The sequence below is a fragment of the Prionailurus viverrinus genome, chromosome A2, assembly GCF_022837055.1.
Source record: "Prionailurus viverrinus isolate Anna chromosome A2, UM_Priviv_1.0, whole genome shotgun sequence".
Classification (NCBI taxonomy): Eukaryota; Metazoa; Chordata; class Mammalia; order Carnivora; family Felidae; genus Prionailurus; species Prionailurus viverrinus.
Genome location: NC_062562.1, coordinates 20,415,411 through 20,437,313, shown reverse-complemented (window position 1 = coordinate 20,437,313; position 21,903 = coordinate 20,415,411). Strand labels below are relative to the sequence as shown.

At 59.0% G+C, this 21,903-nt stretch overlaps 2 protein-coding genes across 8 annotated transcripts in view; both read right to left on the bottom strand.

The window, feature by feature from the left end:
• The window catches only part of STAB1 (stabilin 1), a 31,463-nt gene extending 12,205 nt beyond the window's left edge, over positions 1–19,258 (bottom strand). For 4 of the 6 annotated variants that reach the window (XR_007146786.1, XM_047832335.1, XM_047832349.1 and 1 more), the window contains exons 1-26: positions 14,373–14,528; positions 10,306–10,442; positions 9,845–9,960; positions 9,532–9,617; positions 9,393–9,462; positions 8,938–9,033; positions 8,499–8,609; positions 7,820–8,016; positions 7,441–7,571; positions 7,133–7,260; positions 6,752–6,840; positions 6,415–6,552; positions 6,132–6,275; positions 5,890–5,952; positions 5,495–5,608; positions 5,357–5,410; positions 5,035–5,115; positions 4,424–4,582; positions 3,995–4,057; positions 3,667–3,762; positions 3,391–3,477; positions 2,790–2,901; positions 2,135–2,321; positions 1,931–2,024; positions 1,674–1,832; positions 295–390 (exon numbers count right to left, since the gene is read on the bottom strand). Coding sequence is in view for 5 of the 6 variants with exons in the window: in XM_047832335.1 (XP_047688291.1) it covers positions 295–390; positions 1,674–1,832; positions 1,931–2,024; positions 2,135–2,321; positions 2,790–2,901; positions 3,391–3,477; positions 3,667–3,762; positions 3,995–4,057; positions 4,424–4,582; positions 5,035–5,115; positions 5,357–5,410; positions 5,495–5,608; positions 5,890–5,952; positions 6,132–6,275; positions 6,415–6,552; positions 6,752–6,840; positions 7,133–7,260; positions 7,441–7,571; positions 7,820–8,016; positions 8,499–8,609; positions 8,938–9,033; positions 9,393–9,462; positions 9,532–9,617; positions 9,845–9,960; positions 10,306–10,442; positions 14,373–14,453 (2,889 nt within the window). In the remaining variant the exon portion in view is untranslated. Of the gene's footprint in view, positions 1–294; positions 391–1,673; positions 1,833–1,930; positions 2,025–2,134; positions 2,322–2,789; positions 2,902–3,390; positions 3,478–3,666; positions 3,763–3,994; positions 4,058–4,423; positions 4,583–5,034; positions 5,116–5,356; positions 5,411–5,494; positions 5,609–5,889; positions 5,953–6,131; positions 6,276–6,414; positions 6,553–6,751; positions 6,841–7,132; positions 7,261–7,440; positions 7,572–7,819; positions 8,017–8,498; positions 8,610–8,937; positions 9,034–9,392; positions 9,463–9,531; positions 9,618–9,844; positions 9,961–10,305; positions 10,443–14,372; positions 14,529–19,246 lie in introns of those variants that run through there. The other 2 variants (XM_047832340.1, XM_047832363.1) reach the window with 2 other exon arrangements.
• NISCH (nischarin) overlaps positions 16,696–21,903 on the bottom strand; it is a 34,518-nt gene continuing 29,310 nt past the window's right edge. For both annotated transcript variants that reach the window (XM_047832387.1, XM_047832395.1), the window contains 5 exons: positions 20,293–20,710; positions 19,618–19,774; positions 18,976–19,104; positions 18,335–18,496; positions 16,696–17,918 (listed from right to left, as the gene is read on the bottom strand). In XM_047832387.1, the coding sequence (XP_047688343.1) occupies positions 17,308–17,918; positions 18,335–18,496; positions 18,976–19,104; positions 19,618–19,774; positions 20,293–20,710 (1,477 nt within the window). In that variant the 3' untranslated portion in view covers positions 16,696–17,307. The remainder of the gene's footprint in view (positions 17,919–18,334; positions 18,497–18,975; positions 19,105–19,617; positions 19,775–20,292; positions 20,711–21,903) is intronic.

Sequence of the window (21,903 nt, the reverse complement as noted above, 5' to 3'; positions counted from 1 at the left end):
TAGCTGGGAGGCCTTCCAGAATACGTGGGCAGAGGTGCAGTGGTGTTAGAGCAGAATGAAGTCGGGACAGACAGCAATGGGCTCAAAAAGGCCACAAGAGCATAGAAGAGGGTAGGGGGCAAGGGAGGAGATGGGAGGCAGGGCAGGGGTTGGGGCCTTAAGAACAAGTGAAAGCTCTATACTGTGGACAAAGGGGTGACATGGTTTGGATTTGTGGCTTGGATTCCAATCCTGGCCATAGACAGGGACAACCAGAGAGCCTCCCCCAGGCTCCGAGCCCTCTCGCCCCCTCACCAGGTCATGGCAGCCACCGTTGCCTGCCCGGCAGGGGTCAATAGGACTGCACACATAGCCATCCCCTGCGAATCCCAGCTTGCAGGTGCACCGGCTCTGGAGAGGTTAGAAGCAGAGGGCCTTATCTCACCAGGGGCACGCCCCTCTCCTCCTCCACTCCCCAGCTGTCCATGGGCCTTATGTCCTGGGGAGCCTTGTTCAGACACATGGAGCTTCTCCAGATCAGGCTTCTGAGGCCCTGAGGGGAGGCTGGCTCTCCAGATGAGCCAACAAAAGTGATGGCATCGGCAGGGAAGCATCCATGGGGACTTGGTACCCCTCTGCCCTCAGGCCTGGGAGAGGTCAGCAACGTGTGGTGAGCAGGCAGGTGTTGGCAAGGCTGGCCCCAGGGCTGGCGGCACAGACCCACCTCTGACCCTGCCACCCTGCTCTGATCCTTCCCACTGAATGCCTGTGTCTTGGGCTTGTCCCCACTGCAGCTGAGTAGTGACACTCCCCAGATCTCAGTTGCCCTCCTCTGCAAGTTGGGGGAATCTCAACCTGCTTATTCTGGTCCCCGGTTCAGGACTTTAACATTGTGTAGCTTCTTGTGGAGTGGAGAGTGCCAGCCCTCATAGCCAGCTGGGTGCTCGCCATGGACACCCCACAGGCGGGTGGCCCCAGCCATCATGAGAAAGGTCCCTGCACACACTGACCCAGAGCCAGCCAGGCCTGGTCTCCCGATCAGCATACTAGACACTTGAGTGCCACCTAGTCCTCAGGTTCACGGGTCTGATGTGCCTCACAAGGAAAGCTCCAGATGCTCAGACCCTGTGGCTGGGGTCTGAGGCTGCAAAGCTCCACAGCTGAATTTCCAGGAGTCTAAACATTTGGGGATGCCACTTTCCTTGGGCAGGAGTCTCCCCCTGCTTTGCTCAGCTTTGAATTCCTAAGTCTAGAATAGGGACTAGCATGTAACACACTCCTGGTGCCATGTGGGAAACCAGTGAGTGAATGAGTGAACTCATGGTCAGAAGACAGTGGCCCTGAGGCCAGAAAGAGCAGAGGACTCGTGGACTCAGTTACGAGAGTCCTCATCCCTGAGGGATGGGAGCCGCGGACTTCTGATTTGGGGAATAGGCAGCCTTGGACTGGTGCTAGAATGCGCCTTCCTTTAAAACTGTCATGGCTTTCATGTTGTCTCCAGGACACGTCTGCTGCTTCTAGACTACACAACTCAACATTCCAGACCTGAATTCTCACTTGTGTCTGAGATTTGAGACCCTCAGCTGGAGTTCTTGGGAGTGGATGCCCATGGAGCCAGATGGGGTGGGGTGAGAGACCCCCAGAATGAAGACCCCTTGCCCCACTCTGCTGCCTCTAGGCTTGCTGTGCCTCACCTGCCCAGGTCCCACGTAGCTGCAGAGGGCGTCGGCGTGACAACCACCTCTCACATCCAGCTCACACTCGTCGATGGCCACACAGACACGGCCGTCCCCGCTCCAGCCTTTGTGGCACGTGCAGTGGTGGTTGCCCAGGGCCCCAGGGATACACTCAGCCTGTGAGAGCCACGATGAAATGACTCAGCTCTGCAGGATGGTGGGCTGACCCTCCCACCCCTGGGTCAGGGCTTCAGGAGAGAGACAGTGAGACTGACATTTTCTGAGCAGCCACCACGGTCTGGGTGGGAGCAGGGGTTGCTGGGTGTACAGGAGAAGCCATCACCCTCGAAGCCATCAAGACAGACACACCTGTAGCCAGTGAACAAGAGGCCTCCAGTGAGCCTCTGGAAGAGCTCAGAGGCCGAATGAACTGACATGCATGGTAATGGACAAAGCAGAGGGGAAACGTGAGTCCTCACCTGGTAACGCCTCCCTGGCTAACACAGCGGGCGTGCAGGTGGCAGCTCTGGGCCCGTTCCGTGGGCCCACAGTTCACAGAGGACTCATTGCAGAAGTGGCCGCTGAAGCCTGGGGCACACGTGCCACGCTGGCACACACCCCCACTGCCTGGACGGTTGTCACAGAGACCGTGGACGCAGCCACAGTCTGCAGGGAGGAGATGGGATCAGGAAAGCTAAGACAGGGGCAGAGCTGGCCGGGAGCCAGGATGAAGCCACGGGAGCATTGGGGACAGGGAATGGGGCAGCCAGCATAGATTTGACTTCAGGGTCACAATATCAGAGGCCATCCCAGACTCAGTGGACAGGCAGAAGAAATGCAAGCAGGGCCATTCATTGCTTTCAGTCACCCCATTCTAGCTTCCCTGCCCCCAACAGCACCATCAGAAAGTTCTTTTGTGTGTCTGACTTAAATCTCACATGCTTTAGATTGAACCACAGCTGTCATCCTGGCGTGGGTGAAGGAGACATCTATTTTTGTCCCCAAATCCTCCCCTCCTCCCTCTAGCCTTCACTCTTCCTCCTGGGGCTCTATTCCCCTTCTTGAGAGTCCCCAACCCTCTTTCCAAGCAGAGCCTTTTTTCCCTGGCAGGCAGCCTGGGCCAGGACCACCCACCTTCCTGGCACTGGTCTCCATGCTTGTTTGGGTTAGAGCAGATGTGGCAGGCGATGCCTTTGTAGTCTGGGAAGCAGAGGCAGGCCCCGTTGCCCCGGACCCCGTCGCTGCACTGGGGGTGGACAGGAAGAGGGACCAGTCATGGGATGGGGGCTGTCCTTGCCCTCCCCCACACCCTCTTCCTCCATGGGGTGGCTCTGAGCTTCTGCTCCCCGTGGAAGACCTCACCCTGGAAGAGACCAAGCCACCAATGCTGCCAAAGAACTGGGGCCCTAAAAGACACCCGGCCCTGGAGGCTTCAGGGGGGACCTCTGCGCAACCTAGAAACACACAACCCCTAGGGTGTCTTCCCTGCCCTCGATGCTACCAAGTGGCAAATCAGAACACACAAGAAAAGCACTGACAAATAGGTTTCATGAAAACAGGTGCCCAAGTCCATCTACTTAATTATTTCTAATTAAAATACTAAAAACAATATGGTCCAACTCCCTCTGCCTAAATGTTGGAAACCTGAGACCACAGAGCGGCAGGCTTGACTCAGACACACAGGGTGTCACTGGCCAACTCCCACCCCTCACCCCAGGGCAGTGGGGGGACTCACGGTGCCTTTGCCATAGCAGGGGTTGGAGAAGCCCCCAGGACACTGTATACAGTCAGGCCCAAAAAACCCTTTGCAGCAGCCAGGTTTCTGTAAGAGACAAAAGCGTGTCTGAGGGTCCATCTGGGGCCACTGCTGCTCTCTGGTCCCATCTCTAGAACAAGGGGGTGCATGAAGCCCCTCTGGGATGCAACACAGCTCTCTGAGGAAGGCAGCCTGCTCTGCCCCGGAGGGGAGGCTCCAGCTCACCAGCAGTGAGCACCCCACACCCAGGCTCACCAGGATAGTCTGGTTGCAGTAGTGAGCGCAGCCTTTCTTCAGGACGTTGAGCCCAGTAGGGTCATGGGTGTAGACACACTCCTTGGGGAAGATGTCCTGGGGTGGGCCGTGCAAAGCTGATCAGCAGGTATGGGGCCTGAGCCGGCCCCTTTTGCCAGGCAGCTCTGATCCAGGGACCACTCAGCACTCTGGGTCTAGAATTCCCACCCTCAGTGGGGCCGAGAGGGACTGAGCCTCCAGGTCCAGCCTCACAGGGCCTTCTCCCCACCCTGACCCATGACGGAAGTCTCACTGGGCAGCCCTAAGGGCCCAGCCAAGGGACACTCACCAGCTTCATGCTGTTGGGGGGGCACATGCTGGTGTTCAGGGCTTGGCAGTCCACACAGGAGCCCTGTTCAGGGAAGGGCCGACAGGAGGAGGGGGGTGGCAGGCAGAGTGGTTAGTCATGGTTTATTTACACAGAAGACCCTAAGTAAGCGTCACGGAGCCAAGCCCCAAGGTATGAGAGAGTCAACTGTCGGAGGGCCAGGGCAGAAGGAAGAGCTTAGCGTGGGAGTGTGAGAACTGTGGCAGAGGGCTGGGACAAAGGGCCAGAAGATGCAGGAGTGATCTTGAAGGAACCATCAACAGCACTGCTGAGACCTGGCGGTGGGGGAGGCAGGCACCTCTGTGGGGTGTGTGCCCAGGCCCCAGCCCTAAAGCCACTGGAGGAGAACAGGGACCCCAGGAAGGCTGGGACCGTGTGGCACGTGCTCACCGCCACGATCTTGTACTGCTCCTCGTTGCAGTGCTTAGGCAGGATGGGCAGGATGGTCGGGGGCAGCAGGACACCCTCCAGCATGTGGATCACGCCATTGGCAGCCAGCACGTCCACTCTCCGTAGTGGCACCCCCTCGGGTCCCAGCAGGATGCGCCCCTGTGGTGGAGCCCAGTGTGCAGCCTGTCTGGCCTGGCAGACCCCTGGGCCCATGCCTCCTTCATCCCCACAGCCCAGCCTGCCGGCCCTCTCCTCTCCCCTCTCCCTGGCTCTCCAGAGCCTCCTGCTCTGGCAAAGCTGCTCCAGCCTCTGTGTCCTGAGCCCTGTAGTGCCTGCTCATGTGGTTTCCAGCCTCTGCGCCCCAAGTCACACGGAATACCGCCCCCCCCCCCCACCCTTGTGCCCACCCTCCACGTCTTTGGAGCCCCCCAGTCTGTTGGGCCCCAGGAGAGGGATTTGATCTGTGCCTGCCTCCCACATAGTCCCACCAGGGCCTGCACTCCATGGGGCTCAGAGCATAAAGGCAGATCCAAAAGAGACCACATAACCAGCCAGTCATCACCAGCTCCTCCATCAGTCCATTTGTTCCAGATTTTGTTTGTGGAGCTCACCTCCTCAGAGATATTCACAGCCAGGACCTGGTTTGCCATGGTGAGGACCCGACCCTTGGAGATGAGCTTCTCAATGGTCAGCTGAGGCGGAGGAGAGTGTGGCCTTAGGCTGGGCATTAGCCACACTGTAAAGCCCCAAACAGTCCTGCCCAGGTGACTCACAGCCACCACCTTGGTCCCCAGACTCTCTTCTGTGCTTATAGAGTCCAAACAGATGGGGAGAGGAAAAGGGACTCCCAGGGAGGCCAAGACCTACAGACAAGCATCCAAAAGCCCAGCAGCAGGTACAAGCTGGTCACCCTTCCAGAGAAGAGCCTCTCACCTGCCCATGGCTGTAGATGTGGTACTTCACCAGCTCCTGTAGTTTGGACAGACCCTGGCAAGGGAGAGAGGGCTTGGTAGGGGAGGGTAGAGGCCCAGGTACCCTGTCTCCCCAGCCCCTTCTCCCCACCAAGCTTACTGCTGTGAAGAGGTAGATCAGACGGCCATCACGCAACATGTCCACAGCCTCGTTGCTTGGGACAAACACTGTGAATGGCCCAGGCCCATCCAGGATGGAGGGTAGCCCACAGTTCTGTGACAGCGAGAAGGAGGCTCAGCGAGGCTCGGCCTCTACCTCTGAGGCCTGCCTGGGCCCCACAACCCTCAGCCTGCAGGGAACGCCCACGAGGAGTAAGTGGGAGACAGTGGCATTGGGTCCATGCTAACACAGGACCTCAGGATGGTGATGGGCAGGTTACAGGGTGGGGGCATGGGCAAAGACCCATACTACTCCAGATCCCCAGATCCCTCTGGGGTAATGAGGGGTCCCGAGCCAAAAGATCAGATGGGCTAGGACCATTCCCCCAAACTCACCTCCAGGATGGTTTCAAACCGGCTGAAGGCCTCAGTAGAGGCAAGGATCTGGCCGATGGTTCTCTGTATCAAGGGACAAGCATGAGAGCCCCAGAGAAAAGGGTGAGGCTGCGTCAGCCTCAGAGGGGAAGGAGTTCTGTTCCACTCCTGCCCAGAACTGCCCCTACCCACTCTCTGAACTCTGTGGGAGTCAGAGGTCACCCAGTGGCACGAGATGGAGAAAGGGGAGGGCACTGGCTTACCTTGAGGTCCTCAGGGAGCTCTGGTGGGGGCTGCCACTGTAGAGCAGTGACCAAGTGGAAGACACCATTGGCTGCCGGGTAGTTGGCCTTTTGGATGGTGAATGTTTGCTGGGGGTGCTCTTTGTACTTGTATGTGTACTTCTGCTGAGACGTGAGACCTCTGGCTCATACGGCACAGGCCAGCCTCCTGTCCCAAGGCTCCGTTCCACCTCCACACCATTGCTCAGGCAGCGTCCCCCAACTGTGACACCTCTGGTCCCCAGGCTGGGGTTGCCCTCCTTACCATGAAGTGGTTGAAAGTGACGGTGAGCTCCTGCCCATCCAGTGTCCACCACCTGCGTGTCTGCTGGGTCCCCAATTCCTCCAGGATGTGCTGTCCCGCTATGATGTGCTGTTTGCAGAGCTGCCGGGCAACGGACGCCTGTGGGCAAAGGGGGACGAGGGTGCCGAATGGGCCCGTGGCAGTTGTCATGCCACGCTGCCCAAGCAATGGAGAGGACAAGGGGCGTCCCAGGCCTCAGATCCCCCAGAGTGTGGCCTCTCTTGGGGCCCTCAAGCCTGGGGCAGGTCCAGGGAGGAGGCAAGGGCTGGCAGCCAGCTCCTCAAGGGGAAGGGCTCACGTTCATGGTCCTGGAGAAGACAGACGAGAGGGACGGTACCAGCACGGTAAATGGGCCCGATGTGGTGAGTATCTCACGGCAGCCCTGGTCTGGGAGCCGGGAGAGGATGTATTAGAATAGATCTGGGAAAACCTCAGGCATCAGTCCTATGTTTTGGAGAGTTGGGTGGGGGGCACTGGGCCTAGGTCTAGGGTAGATGAGAGGCATCAGGATTTGGGGGACTAGCTCCCACCTCCAATTACACACCCCACCCCGGCACACTCTACTTCCATAGCTCTTGGGCAGAGAGACAGGGCATCCTTGCAGAGTCCACCCCTCCCTCCCTCCTAAGAATGTGAGTATGAGGGACAAGGTCACAGGCAGGCGGTAGGGGTCACACACCCAACATGGCCAGGGTGACTCTCAGCCGCAGGAATACCACACCCAGTTGGCTGGCCTTCTGTATCTCATGGAGCAGGTGTCCATAGCAGGCACGCCCATCCCCTACCTCGCCTTCCTTGCACACACAGCTAGGGACACGGGTAGAATGGGTCAGGGCAGGGGTATGGCCAGTCCCCGCCTCCTGGCCCTCATGCATCTGTCCCCTCAGGGCCTTTGAACTGAGGGTGCGCATGTGTGCACACTTGCCCCTGCCCAGCCCACCCTCTCTGCTCTGCCTCCGGTGCCCACCCCGAAGCCCTTGTGCCTACCTGGTCTTCCCATCGGAGGTCACCTGACAGGTGGCTGACCGGTCGCAGGAATGAGGGAAACAGTAGGCAAAGCAGCCCGCAGAGGCATTGTGATTGATGCTGACCAAGCCTGGCTTACACTGGCAGGAGGCCTGGGCCACCAGGCAGGGGGAGGAGGGTGACATCACATCTGTGAGAACCACTGGCATCTGCTGCACCCACAAAGCTATGCTCGGCCCGTGCACCCACCAGCTGAGAAGAGGGCTGTCATCTTCTTCCCATTTTACAAAGGGGGCAACTGAGGCTCCCAAGAGGCCCGTGAGGGCCAAGAGGCCTAGGGTCCAGTAGCCAATAGGGGTGGGTGGACCACGGGACAGGCCCGAGCCAGGGCCCGGCTCACCTTGCCTGATCTCAGGTACAGACACACGGTGGAGTTGATGGGGCAGCCACCATGGTTGATGGTGCACGGGTCATGGGGCAGACACACCGTCCCGTCACCGTGGTAGTCCTTGGGGCAGCGACACTGTGCCTGCCCCATGGGGCTCACCGAGCACTGGGCCAGTGGGGAACAGGGCGATGGCTGGCAGGGATTAGGGGCTGCCAGGGCAGAGAGAGAGAGAGCCCAAGTGAGCTGAGCACCCAGGAGCCTCATCACGTCTGCAGGAATGGCCCAAAGATGAGGTGAGCAAGTTGATCTAGAACTTGGAGACTGGGCCTCTCTCGGTGGCAGGCTGTACTTGCTGTAAATGGCCAGATTGTACTTGCTGGTTTAAAAGGGGGCGCCTGGGTGGCTCAGTTGGTTAAGTGTCCAACTCTTGATTTTGGCTCAGGTCATGATCTCACAGCTGTGAGATTGAGCCCTCAGTCCAGCTCTGTGCTGCCTGTGCAGAACCTGCTTGGGATTCTCTCTCTCCCCCTCTCTCTCTGCCCCTCCCCCGCTTGTGTGCACTCGCTCTCTCTCTCTCTCTTTCTTTCCAAATAAATAAATAAGCTTAAAAATTTTTTTTTGTTTAAAGGATGTCTTCCCAGCCCCTGGTCATTCTGAACTTGGGCCTCCGGCATCTAGGTCGCTGACTTACCTCTACATTCTCTGCCCTGCTGGGTGTGGCCTGGGAGGCAGCTGCAGGCAGGGGCCTCTGCAGAGCACTGGGAGTTCTGGGGACAATTCAGGGCCTGGCAGACTGGCAGCTCTGAGTGAAGAGGGGGGAGTATTGTGGTGACTCAGAGCTCCAGGTTGGGGAGGAAGGAAGATAGGAACGAAGATGTTCTGCCCAGTTTGCTGTGTAACTCTGGCCAGGGCCTTACCCTCTCTTGGCCTCTGGGCAGTATAGGTCTCAGATGGCGTTCCCTCCCCCAGACCACTGTGTCTCTTTCCTACTTTGAAAGAAATTAGGCTTTGGGCAGAAGTCCTGCTGAGGCTCAGGCCCCATCCCTCACCTACTGGCCTCTCTTGCTCTGGTCACTGAGCTCAGTGAGCAGGAGGCTGCCATTCCATCCTATCCCAGCATCCCTGCCCACCTTGGTCACAGCGGGCTCCGGTGTATCCAGCAAAACACAGGCAGCTTCCATCTCCAAGTGGCCCATGGCTGCACACGCCATGCACGCAGCTGCACACTGGGAGGGACACACAGGGACACACGGGGACATTGAGTCCCTACCCTCTGCATTTCTAGAACTCAGTTTCAGCTGGCACCAGCCCAAGAATACAGGGCTGTAATGTAGGACCACAGGGGAGATGGGAGCCCAAGGGAGGCTCCTGGCCTAGCCTAGGGGCCCAGGGGGTGGCTTCCTGGTGAAGGCCTCTGGGGACAGTACAGGGCTGGAGGTATGAGCTGGCAAAGCTCATGTCCTTGGAGGTGAAGTGTCAGGCTGAGGGACTGGGAGGGAGCCTGCTGGGGGGCAGGTACATGGATTAGGTCTCCACAGTTCCCCAGGTGGGCAGTGGCCCTGCCCCCTGCCCCACCAGCACTCACCTGACTGGCAGTTGGGCCCAAATCGGCTGGGGTCTTGGCACTCCTGGCAGGAGGAGCCACTGAAGTTTTCCTGGCAGAGATTTGCAGCAAGTCAGTGCAGCCCTCCACTGCCCCCACCCCAGCCCTACCAGGCCCTTACCTGGCACACACAGGTCCCATTCCCGTCTATGCCATCCAGGCAGGTCCCACGGCCATTACACGGAGTCTCAGCACCTCCAGGACACTCTGTGAACCACCCCCCCCAGAACTCAGCTGTGCCCCTAGGAACTCACAATTCACCCCTGACCCCAGCAGCTCCGGGCAGCCCCGGCCCCTCCCCCAGGCAGCCAAGCTATGCTGGTGCTCACTCAGTGTCCATTTACTGAACGAGTGGAAGGTGATGCAGGCAGAAGCTACAGATGGGGGCACCCAGGGCTGGAGTATGAGGAGCAGGGCTGGGCCCCCACCAATACCATAACACTGGGATCCCCAGTAGCCGGGGCAGCAGGCCTTCTCCACCACGTCCTTCCAGCACTCCATGCTGCAGCCGCTCATAGACATCAAAGAGTCCCCCAGCTGCACCTCGTAGCTGGGCACAAAGGTGGGCAGGGTGACAGGAGGGACTCCCACTCTGCAGCCCCCAGCCTGGCCTCCCCACACTGGGTTCTAGTGCTCTGGCTCTGCCTCCTCTCTGTCTGCCTGGTCCGGAGCTGAGCACAGGGCTGGCAAGTAGTAGGTGCTCAATAAATACCAGCTGCCCCCACCTCCTCCCTACTCCCTATCTCTGCCCCACTGGAAGGGCAACAGACATGTGAATAAGTGAGTCCCTGCCCTCACCACCCAAGCCTGCCAGGCTCTCCCTCGTCCCCCCAGCCCTCCCCCACCCTACAGGATGCTCCTGGAAGTGGACAAGGATGGAGGTGGGGATCCACACCGGCAGTCCTGTGAGATCTTCTCTGGTAACTCCCGAAGCCAGCCTGGGGGGCACATCCGCCTCTTAATGGCAGGGCACATGGTGCAGGGTATGCGCATGACAAACTTGGTCTTCACATCGCAGCGTCTGGACCGCACCTGGGCAACAAGTGGAATTTGGGGCGAGGCAGCCTGGACCCTGTACCCAGTCCTGGTTCTGCTCTGACTGAGGCAAGGCCTAGCACTTCTCTCCAGGCCTTGGTTTCCCACCTGTTCCAGTGAGGACAGGGGAAGCTGTGAGAGATGGGGAAACCTGCGTGTCACAGGTCCTCCCTGCCACGGTATGTTCCTATACCACAGCCACGGACTTCTGCCCACGGCCACAAACATATGCCCAGAAGCCTCAGAGTCTATACCTCCTGACGTGATGAGAACCCAGCCATTTTGTTAGACCTTAGTTCATTCAGATGACAAAACTGAACCCTGGGCCCCAAACCACCCAGAGACTGGGTCTGTCAGGGACCAGAACCTGAATTCTCAACCTAGTGTCCATTATCACCTCTCACTTAAGAGTAAACACTAAATGCCACAGCAGACACTGCTTGGGAGAGCACAGCGATTCAATTCCCAGGCCCAGGCAGAACCCCTTTGGTCATCACTTTGCCCTGAGCATGTCTCCACTGTGCTGCTAAATGACCCTCTCAGCAAGCCCAAGGGCCTGCTCAGCTGCCCCAGGGGCAGAGACCCAACAGCCAGCCCCAGACCCAAGAGGTAGGCCTGTGTGAGCAGACGTGCACAGGGAGTCTGCATGGGTTCCCTAAGTCCTGACCCCAGGCCTGGCGCCTGGCCCCTGGCCCCACACAAGAACGCGGACCCAGAGGTCCACAACTTATCATCGGGTGGGCAATGCTGGCGCGAGGGAGCTGTGAGGACCCAGGCGGCTTCCCAGGGGTGGTGACTCAATTGAGTTGGGGCTGAAAGATGGATAAGAGTTGGCCAGGGTAGTGCCCCTGGTAGAGGGGACAGGAGAGGCAAAAGCCAGGAAGTGGAAAGGAGCAGGTAACAAAGTGTGACAAGGCAGAGAGCGGCCAAGGAGAGAGGCCAGTGGCCAGGCCAACTGGTTTGTTTTAAATGGACCTCTGGCCAAGGTGGGGGAGGGGGTGGGGGGAAGAGACCATCCCCTGAGGGTGCCGGATGCTGAGAAAGCCCAGCCCTGTGGTCCCACTCACTGGCCTGCCACAGCCCCTGCCAGTCCACTATCCCTGGGGCCACCGTCATGGCAACAAAGTCCCAAGAACAGTGCCATGCCCTGGAGGGATGGAAGTTTAAGTCTACATTGTAAGTGGGAGAAAGGGCCATAGGAGAGTGTGTGTTGATGGAAGAGAGGATTTGGGGTTCCAGGGCCCAGACTAGAGAATCTAAGATATTCTAATCTAAAAAATGCTGAACATGCTGCGGTGCAAAGGGAGTGAGCCCAGAACATCTCTTTCCTAGAAGGTTACACGTGTGAGGCCTCTCAAGGCAAGAGGAGAGAAGAAACAGCAGCATGACACTTCTGAGAGGATCCGAGGGCCGCTTTCTGCTGCTGTGATTTGGCCCTTTCCGCTCATGCCTCTGCGGTCTGCAAAGAAGGAAGTTGCTGAGAGTGGCCTTAGGCCCAGCCGTGGGGCTGAGTGTTGTGGTCTCATTCCCCACCCTGGGGCTCAGCCTTTGCTGAGCCAGGGAATGTCTAGGAAGTTGGGTAACTCCAAGCCTGGGCAGCTGCTGGCTCAGGGCAAAGGCACCCCTGAGGGCCACCTGGCCAGCCGGGCCCAGTTGCCATTGTGGCCACCACTGGCCCGGGGACTGGCTCTCAGAGGAATGGAAGGGTTTAGGGGAGGGAGACAGCACGCTTTCTTGGCTCTTGGCAGGACGGTGGGGTGTGGAGTGTGGAGGTGAGCACAGGAGGAAGGTGTCCCAAGGGGGACACACTCACTCTCAGGCTGCTGCATTGGGAAATGTGTGTGAAATGGTGAAGGGTGGATAAGTCAGTGGCTGAATCATACTTCCCGTGGGGAGTGTACCAGATGTGGGCACCGGGCCCCTCTGCCCTACAGCCTGGAAGGGGCACCAGCCTCCCCAGTGCACAGCGTCACCGCTGGTCCCTCTGGGTCACAGCCCAGTGCTGAATCAGATTCTCTTCTTTCCCGGGCACCTCAGAACCGCCTGAGCCAGGCCCTGGGTGCTGCCCCCTCCCTGCTCCGATCCAGAACTGATTTTGCAACATCTGCTTCCCACAGAGACAGATGTTGCTGGGGAAGTTGAGGAGACATGAGGTGTAAAGCCTGTTGCCAGTGGGAGAAATTCCCCCAAGATGGGGCCTGGGGCCCAGAACCCAAACTGCCTCAGAGGGGCAGCCCCCTCCGAACCCCCAACTGCTTTCTCTGCCCTAGATCAGGGCTCTTCTCCCTCCAACCCCCAGCTTGAGACTACAGGCTCCGCCAGCACCAGCACAGAGGAGACACTAAGCAAAAGGCGTTTTGAATGGACAAGGGCTAACACTCCCCCTCTTCCAGGAAGCCTTCCTTGCCTCTACTGCCTGAACCTGCCTGTGTTTGAGTCCTGCTTCTGCCTCTCACTGGCTGTGTGACCCACAGGTCATCCTTACCCCCTGGAGCCTCAGTTTCCTAATATTTAGAGAGGGCCTCACACTATAGGGATTGCCAGGAGGGTCGGGTGACTGAGGATGCAAGAGAAGGCCGGTATTGCCACCTCCCTGTTCATAGGAGCCCCGGGGACCATCAGACCTGGCCCAGGCTGGCTAAGCCTCAGCCCCAGGATACCGACTCAGAGGTGGTCAGAGCATAGGTCTTTGACAGGGAAAAATTCCCAGCGTGAGGCCCCTCATCGACCCCAGTCCCCAGAACATGGGGAGGTGGCAAGGCCTATGAAATGCCCTTGTGTTTCACTTGTGGGAAAAATGGAGGAGGGAGGGAACGGGAACCCACCTGCAGGGCTCAGTGCAGCCTAGAATCCTGGGCTCTTCCAACCATCGGTCGCCCCTGCAGCCTCCAACCTGCCCATCCCCAGCTCTGATCTGGCCCTGCCTGGCAGTGGAATCCTGGACAAGTCCTTCCTCTCTGGAACCCAGCCTGCCCACTAATAATAATGGGGACAGCAGCAGCTGTCCCAAGAATCAAATGAACTTGGCCTCATGGTGGAGGGAACCCTCAACTGTAGGCAGGCCCCAGCCAGGCAACTCTATCTCCACATTCAGGGTGGGAGGCTCTTCCGGAAGCTCCAGTGGGGACAATGTCCCTGCTCCGGGGCTCAAGCAAACCTGCAGCCCGGCAGCCGGGAGGCAGCTGACACACGTGGGACCTGACAGCCACACACTGGGACCCTTTCTCTGGGGACTCACAGGCAGTGATTGGGAGTATGGCTCCAGAGTTGGACAGACCGGTCTCCATCATCCTTGAACTTAAGCTCCCTCAGGCAGAGAACAGGACCCACTGTCCAGGGGTCATGAAGATTCCAGAGGATAATGGCCAGGTGCACCCAGGGCTGTGCACTTGATAAAGGGCAGCTCTTAGGTTTGAGAGTATTCCTGTTGGCTGCTGCTTACCCAGAGGGAGTAGGGTTGAGTAGACCTCATTCTACCCCTGGGGCCAAATACAGGCACACATACATGTGTGTTCCACAACCCTCCAGGGTTGGGGGTGATTTTATCTCCAATCCCCAGGGTCACAGAGAGACCAGGCCCCAGTCTGGAGAGGGAGGGCAGGAGGATGGGCCTGGCTCTGTACCCCCCAACTTCAGGCTGGGGAGCCCTGGGATGGCTGCCCACACCACATGGCTGGCAGGCTGGGTGCAGTTACAGGAGGGCAGGCCAACACACCCCTGCCACCCGAGGCAGCTAGACACAGACCTCTCAGCCTGTGGAGCTGGGCACAACAGCCCAGCCCTCTGGTCTTGCTCGGAGTCAGACAAGTATCGGCTGCCCCATGTGTCCCCCCAGACCTGTGCCCGATCTGTGCACACTTCCCTCCCTGCTCCCACCACTGGCCAGCGGGCCTGGATACCATGTCCCCCACACTGGCTCCTACTCACCTTCTGCCCCCTGGTGAAGCTGGAGCCTGCTAGGCAGAAGGCCAGGAGGCAGAGCAGGAGGAGGCCCCGGGGCCCTGCCATGGCTGGTGGCGGCTGGCGGGCACGCCGTCCAGGACAGTCAGGGCAGCCAGTGTGGGGAACGAGCTTTAGGAGGCAGGCACAGGACAGGCGGGTGGGACGGGGCGGGCAGTTGCTTTAAAAGCAGCCTGGAGGCCCCGCCAGTTCACCCCCACAGGAACCCGCCAGGATTTCCTTCTGCTATCAGCAGCCTGCAGGCGGAAGGGAAGGTGCTGGCCGCTGACCCCTGCATGGTCAGCCTGGGCCCTGTTTGGGGCTTCCTGGCCTGGGACCCTCCTCTTGGTATCACTGCCCCCAAGCCCACCAGCAGCCACAAGCCTGGGGCTTATCAGAGGGTGTGAAGCAAATTCCGATGTAAACAACCATCCAGCCCCTGTCTGCAAGCCCAGCCTGTATCATTCACAGGCTCTGGGGGTGGGGGGCTCTGGCGGTTGTGGGTAGGGCAGCCCCTGAATCAGGTCTGCCTGTCTTGACCTTGCCAACTGCTGAGAGCAGGTGCGGGGCCCGTGCTAAGCAGACAGTGCATCAGACCCTTCTTTGGCTCACCTGCCCCAGCCACACCCTCCACCTTGTTCTTGCACCCTCCTCCTCTTCCCAAGGAGCCTCCTGGCTTCCCACTGCACCCCAAACCCCTCTACCAGCCCCTGAGCTTGCCTGCTCTGCCATGAGCCTCTCCACTTCCTAACCTGCTGCTGTTCCCCCAGATCCTTTCACAGGGACTCACCCCGAGGTCAGCCTCAGGTCAAGCAAGGGTCACCAGCTACCATCACCTCCTAGCACTTGCCACCAGCTGACACTTTATTTCATTTATTCTCTGTCCTCTGATGGAATGTCAGCTATGGGAAAGCACGGATGGTGTCTGGCTGTTTCTCACGGTTGATGCTTAGTACAGATTTGTGGAGTGAATGAAGGCAGGCAGGCAGGTACCTTTATCATCCCTGTTACTGGTGGGGAAACTAGACTCAGGGCTGGGGCACTTGTCTAAGGTTGCTTGGCTAATCAGTATTAAGGTCCCATTCTCAACGCTTAAGGTCTGTTGCCTGCAGGGCCCCATGCACTACACAGCGCAGCCCCTTGCCAGTAGATTCTGTCCTCACGGACTAAGGCAAGGGCCGACTCTCATGCTGGTCCATGGGGCCTGGGAACAGTAGCCCAGGTGGTGAGGCCTGTGTATGCCAGGCCTGGGCATGATGAACCCTGCCTCTGGTTGGCACCATCCCTGTTTACACACAACAGATAGAGGCTGGTAGCCACGTAAATGTCTTCAATAAAAGCCTGGTAGGGAGAGAAGCCTTGTCACCTGACTCCTCCTCCTCCTCCTCCTCCTCCTCCTAAGCAGGCCTCTCTCCCCTCACTGGCTGGAGGAGCCATCGACTGGGCTAGCTTTTGAAATCTGGCTGGGGAGGTTGTGAGTGGAGAGACCTTCCCAAATGTGGCCGCCCCCCACCCCCCCCAACGCCCCGGGCAGCCTTCCTGAGGGTGACGAGTGCTGCAGACCCTCCTGAAGAACAGGAGTTGTAGGCTGGAAGCTGGGCTGGCCAGCCTCTACTCACCTCTTCTCCAGTCCTGCCTGACCCAAATGGCCCCAGGGCCTTGGGAACTGAGACTCCTCACTGGACCAGGATGGAAGAGACAAGTGGGGCTCCAGGGCCCCACTCTGGGGGTAGGAATGGGGTGAGAAAGGGTGAGACATGGGACTGGCTCCCAAAGACATCCCAGGTCCTTGTCTGGCAGGGCTCCCTGAGGCAACCCCCACTTCTCTGAGAACAGGAACATCCTATCCACCACCTGGCGCCACCTCCCACAGGCCATCTTCCTGCCAGCGCTCCCGGTGAGACCCCCCCAGGCCCCAGCCTACACAATCCCAGACTCCAGGCCTTACCCTCACAACAGACTGCAGCTTCAGCTGGGGCCGGGCCAGGTGTGACATCCCAGACCTGCAGGAAGCAGAAAGCCAGTGAGCCCATGTACCAGGTGTGCCCTGAGGCTCAGGGTCTAACCCCAGCTCAGCACGGCCCGATCCTAAGGGTCCCCTGACACCTCCCGTGTGCCGGCACTCCCCTGCCAGCATGACCCTGGAAGAGCAGCTCCTTTGCCCTCCGAGCCCTTCTCCCTCCCCCGCTTTTCCCTTGCCCCCAGTAGCTCACCTTCCTGCTTCTCTAGGGTACCCTCTTCCTCATGCCAGCCCTGCCCTGGCCCAGTGCCCTGCTGGGACCCCAGTGCCCCTTGAAATAAAAGACCCAGACTGTGTCAAACTCTGCTTTATTGGAGTAGAGAAAACAGGCAACAGGAATCACACTCGGTGCTGGTAGCTCTAGGTTCCCTGTCCCCATCCCTCTCAGCCCAAGGCCTGGGGACTCCTGCCCCCATGGGGCTTTCCCACTTGTCTGGACCAGCAGAGGCCTCCACTTTGGAAAACTGCACGGGGCGGGAGCTTCCAACATGTATTTTGCTACCAGCTTCACGATTAGCAGCAAACAGCACAATGACAGCACGTGACTGGACATTTCAGGAAAGGACACAAAGAAGAATAAATCGGACCCATGGTGCCACATGTTAATAACAGTCCCACGACAGAAGACACGACACTAGAATGCTGGCCACACCGCACCAGGGCAGGCAACAGACCACAGGAGGCTGGTGGCACATGGAGGTCCTGGAGGGTGCCGGCGCTTTCACTCCCAGTACTGGAAAGAAGTAACTGAACACCTATGTTCACATTCTCTGAGGACAGTCAAATGAAGGTACCCAAAAGGGAGGAGAAAACGCTTTAAAAATGACAAAGAGAGCCTGCTTCCCGCCCTGAGTGGATGCCAGGGTGGGCATGGCAGGCAGCAGGAGCCAGCTGTGGTCCGGGCTAGCCAGTGAGCTCGACGGGCAGCTCACGGCCACACAGGGCCTCCCACTGGCGAGCCAGCAGCGAGATGAGCTTCTCGCGGCTCTCAGCGCTGGGGACAAACACCTGCCACTGGACCTCACGGCCCTGGCTGCTGCTGGCAGGGCCGTCTGCTACTTCCCCGAAGTGGTCCGGGGTGACGCTGCCCATGAGGTCACGGCCCTGAACATCGTCAAAGATGAGGGTGAGGGCCTGTGGGTAGGTCTGGTAGCCCATGAGCACGCGGTCCAGGTCTCGGACACGGCGGCCGTCGTCCAGCCGGTACCGGTCTCTCTGTGGCGGCTCTTTGGCGAACTCAGGCAATGGGTAGTGGACAAAGTCCTCGTCCAGGAGAAAGATCTCAGCACTGGTGAGCAGGAGCGTTTTGGGGCGCAGCATGCCCCTGCAGCGCCCAGGGGGCGGCGTGCCCACCTGGAACGCCTGCACATACAGCAGGATGCTGAGGGCTGGCGCCTTCTCTGGGTCAGCCATCTTCTGGGCCACAGTGAAAGTCAGGTCCCCAATCTCCTCTTCACTGGGGTAGGTGAATTTGACGCGGCTCGAGTGGATCAGCTCGTAGTTTTCCATCTTCCCTGCAGAGAGAGATGGCCACCGGGGCTAGAGCCTGGAACTTGCCTGCTGTGGGGCCCGGAGTACCAGCAAACCCACGCTACACAGAATGGCGGCATAAGGGGCTGTCAGAAGCGGGGGAGTGCTCCAGGCTCCCACGCTTGGGAAGGACACCCACAGGCCAGCAGCTCAAAACGGAGCAGACGCTTGAGATGCATGTGCCGAGTGGCTGAGGGTTTGCTGGGATATAGGCTCTGCAGTGAAAAAGCTCATGTGAAACCCTAGCTGGCTAAGCAGGAAAGACAAAAAGTGAGAAGGCAGAAGGGGTTCTGGGCACAGACAGGTGCTCTGGGGTCTGTTGCAGCCCCTGGGGTCAGGGAGGAGGTCGGTGACATCGGCCTAGGTGGCCTGTCTGCAGCCTGAGCCAAGTGGGGGGTACCTGTGGTCTTGTTCCCAAACTCAGAGTAGAAGTCCTTATCGACAGGTTCAGGGGAGGGTGTGCGCTCTAGGGAGGAGAGCACGGCCATGAGGTGCTGGAGGAAGCAGTGTGTCAGGTAGCTGTCCCGTGTCAAGCATGTAACCACCTGCACCGGAGAGGAGCCTGCAGGAGAAGGGGCCGGTCACGGTTGCAAGCCGCCACCCCTGGGCTCTGTCCCTGCCCCCCGAGACCACAGAGCCATGAGGGCCCACGTGGGAAAGCATCACGAGGCCTGGAGAGATAGCTATTTCTCAGGCCGGAAGGGCTGTGACATTTTTCTGGAAGGGGATGCAGAGGCATTAGGGAAAAAGCTTAGCTTTCTCTCTTCAGGAAGTGTGAGTCAGAAACATCCTGCCCGTGAGCCCTGGGCCCACTCTGCCTGCCCGTCAGCCACTTGGTTGCCTTGGTCCCCGCCTCGCGCTTGAGCCCTGGGGGGTTCTGCACGCTCAGCAGTTCCTGAAGCCGCTTCCTCCCACTCCGGTGAACCGACTTGGGAGCAGAGATAACCCAGCCTGCGATAACGCACCCACATGTGGAAGGTGGAAGCCCACTGGTGACGCTGGCCTTCACCCAAAATAGGAAAAAGCATAGCAGTCACTCACCCGTCAGCCGGAAATACTGGTCGAAAAGTCCAACGTTGACTGCCTGCAAGTCGCTAAGCTTTAAAACAAAGCACTGGGAGATGTGGAAGGGACTGTTGTTGTAGTCCGTGTTCTTCTGATGCCAGAAATCTATGATGGAAATACAGGAACCAAGCGTGGTGCTGGCTGTGCCAGGGAAGCCCAAGGGTCCCAGGTGTACAGCTGTGCCCAGCAGGAAGGGGTGCCCCTGGCCAGCCCGGTCTGCTGAGGCCTGGCAAGGAGCCACTGCTACCTCTTATGCACACGACGCCTCACGGGCAACGTCTTGCCTGGCTCAGCAGAGTCACGAGGAGCCCTGTAATAGGCCACTAGCTAAGGCTCCCACCGAGGCCCCACAGGACAGAGGCTGCCTAAGCCCTCCTCGTCACTGCCAGTTCCTGGGTACTCACTGGGCCTGGACTCAAGCCCTGGCCTCTGGTCTCTTGTGACAGCTCCAGGAAAGAGCGTGGTTATCAACCCCCTTCCTCAGACAAGGGACGCTCTGCCCAGCCCTGCTGAATCGCTGCTGCCTGAAGCCACACAGCTAGCTACAGAGACAGAGCCCAGCCTGTCTCCTCAGGCACTGCTCTGAGCTCCTGGGTGCCAGCAGGCCCTGGTGCCTACCCTGTAGTGGCTCTGAGAAGTAGCGGCGGAGGCCATCGTGCAGCACGAAGTACACAGCCTTGGTGGAGAGCAGCACGCAGGCGGTCACCTCCAGCCCCGGGGTCTGGTAGAACACCACTGAGCACCACATGAGGTGCCTCAGCTCCTCGTTTTCAACCTGGATACAGAAAGGCCGGGTCTGGGCCTGCAGCAGAGCAGGGCTGGGGCACACAACTCTCTTCTAGGCTGTACCTGAAAACAGCTCTGGGCAGGGCAACCCCCCATCAGCCCCACTGCTCTGGTGACCTGCACATACCGGTGACATGCCCACAATCCCAGACGGGGAGACGCCAGACCCTCATCGCATCTTGTCAATGCATTTATAAACTTGGAAGCAGAGAAGAATTCAAGGGTGGGAGATGGATGTGGGGTGGGGTGTGCCTGGGGCCCAAGGCTAGGGGTGGCCACAGGGTGAGGTGGTGACAGGAAAAACAACTGACCAGGGAGAGCAGCCCAGGACCTCCCTCCCCAGGTCCTCAAAGCTGTGACCAGCTAAAGCTAGGGAGGAAAGCCAGCACAGAAGTCCAAGAGCCTGCAGCTGACCCCAAGCCAAGCCCTGCCACAGCTCCCAGGACCAACTGTACCACCTTTCTCCACACGAGCACCAGTCAGCGAGCCCGGCTCTGGGGCCACTACCTCGGCAATGCTGCTGTGAAAGAGCTCGATGATGGCGCTCCCCTGCAGGCTAGCGATGTGACGGAGCGATGGGCAGGCGGGCAGGTGGGACGGAATCTGATTCTCCTCGGAAGTGGATCGGATCAGCTGCTCGCTTGGGTACTGAGCAGGGGCCTCCGCTGGTACCAGAGGCTCTGCTGGGGCCGGGGCAGCTGGGGTCGGGGCTGGGGTCTCCACTGGGGACTCCTCTGAGCCCGAGGCCTCTGCTGGGACCGCAGCTGGAAGCGAGGCCTCCACTGGACCTGGGGTCTTCGCAGGGTCTGAGGCCTCTGCCGGGGACGGAGCTGGGACCTCCACCGAGGCTAGGGCCAAAGCTGGCGCCTCCACCGGGTCCGGGGCTGGAGCCTCCACCAGGACCTCCTGGGAACGCTGGTCATTGCTGCATCCCCCAGTCCCCAAGAAACACTGTGTTAACATAGGGACCCCAGGTGGAGGGTCACATCACACACAAAACCTCATGTCCACCAAGTGCCACATCTGAAGTCACCTGGAGATGTCTGGGTTCCCTACAGGAAGACAGAACAAAGGGAAAGTGCCAGGCCCTTTCTCTTAGAAGGGAGATGGGTAGACAGGGGAAAGACAGACCATCTGGTACCCTAGGGCTGGGATGGCCAGATATACGTGGCCCAAGGACTAAAAATGCATTTTCAGAAGGTGGTAGAGGTGTCAGAAATGCCGCTCTAGAATCCGTAGAATTCTACGGCCTGGGACCTGAGTGCAAACAGACGTTAACAACCAAAACCAAACTGTTCCTCAGTTTGCCTCTGGGTCCTCCTGAAGTAGCCCAGGCTCTCATCCCATCTAGCCATATACACGTGGCCACACTGGGTTTTTGCTGGTCTGTTCTAAGTACAAGACCAAACAATGTTCAGAACCCTTAAAGCTCAGGTTAGAAACGGACCCCTGAGGTTGGGAGGACCCTGCAACTGGCCTACATGCCCCAGGCTGATGGGGTCTTTTGGACATCATCCTCTCTGTTGGGACAGTCCATCTGTTGAGAGAAATCCCTGGGACCCTGATCTTGCAGAAATCCCTGGGCTGTCTCCTTGTTGTCCTGCAACAGAGATACATCTGCTGGGGAAAAGCAGGGCACCTGTTTTCTGCACGCGGTCCCTACTATGGGCAGGTTTCAGCCAGGCTTGGGGACAGCAGGGAAATGGAGACAAGGCGTCACCACTAGAAGCCGCAGCACAGGGGCAGGGAGGGGAAGACCCTGAAGTGTGTGGAGACATTGAGTGTCTCTCTGGAGGCCACAGGACTTGAGCTGGGCCCAAGAAGGGTACCTGATTCATCCAGAGAGAGGCTGGAAGCCCTTTGGGAACACCGGTTGGGGGACTGGGACTGGAAGCAGGCTGTATGAGCTGCTGGGGTGAGAACAGGGTCTCCGCTGCTCATAGAGATGGAAGAGAAAATGAGGGTAGGCTGTATCTCAGAGAACAGGAGGACCAACAGATGAAGGGTTTTCTTGCCCAAGCTGGGGAAGCCCCAGCCTGTATGAAGCCGGGGGGGCAGGTGTGCCCTCCAGGGCACAAGGTCCCTCTGGAGGCTTGGGTTGGGGTGAACTGAGGATAT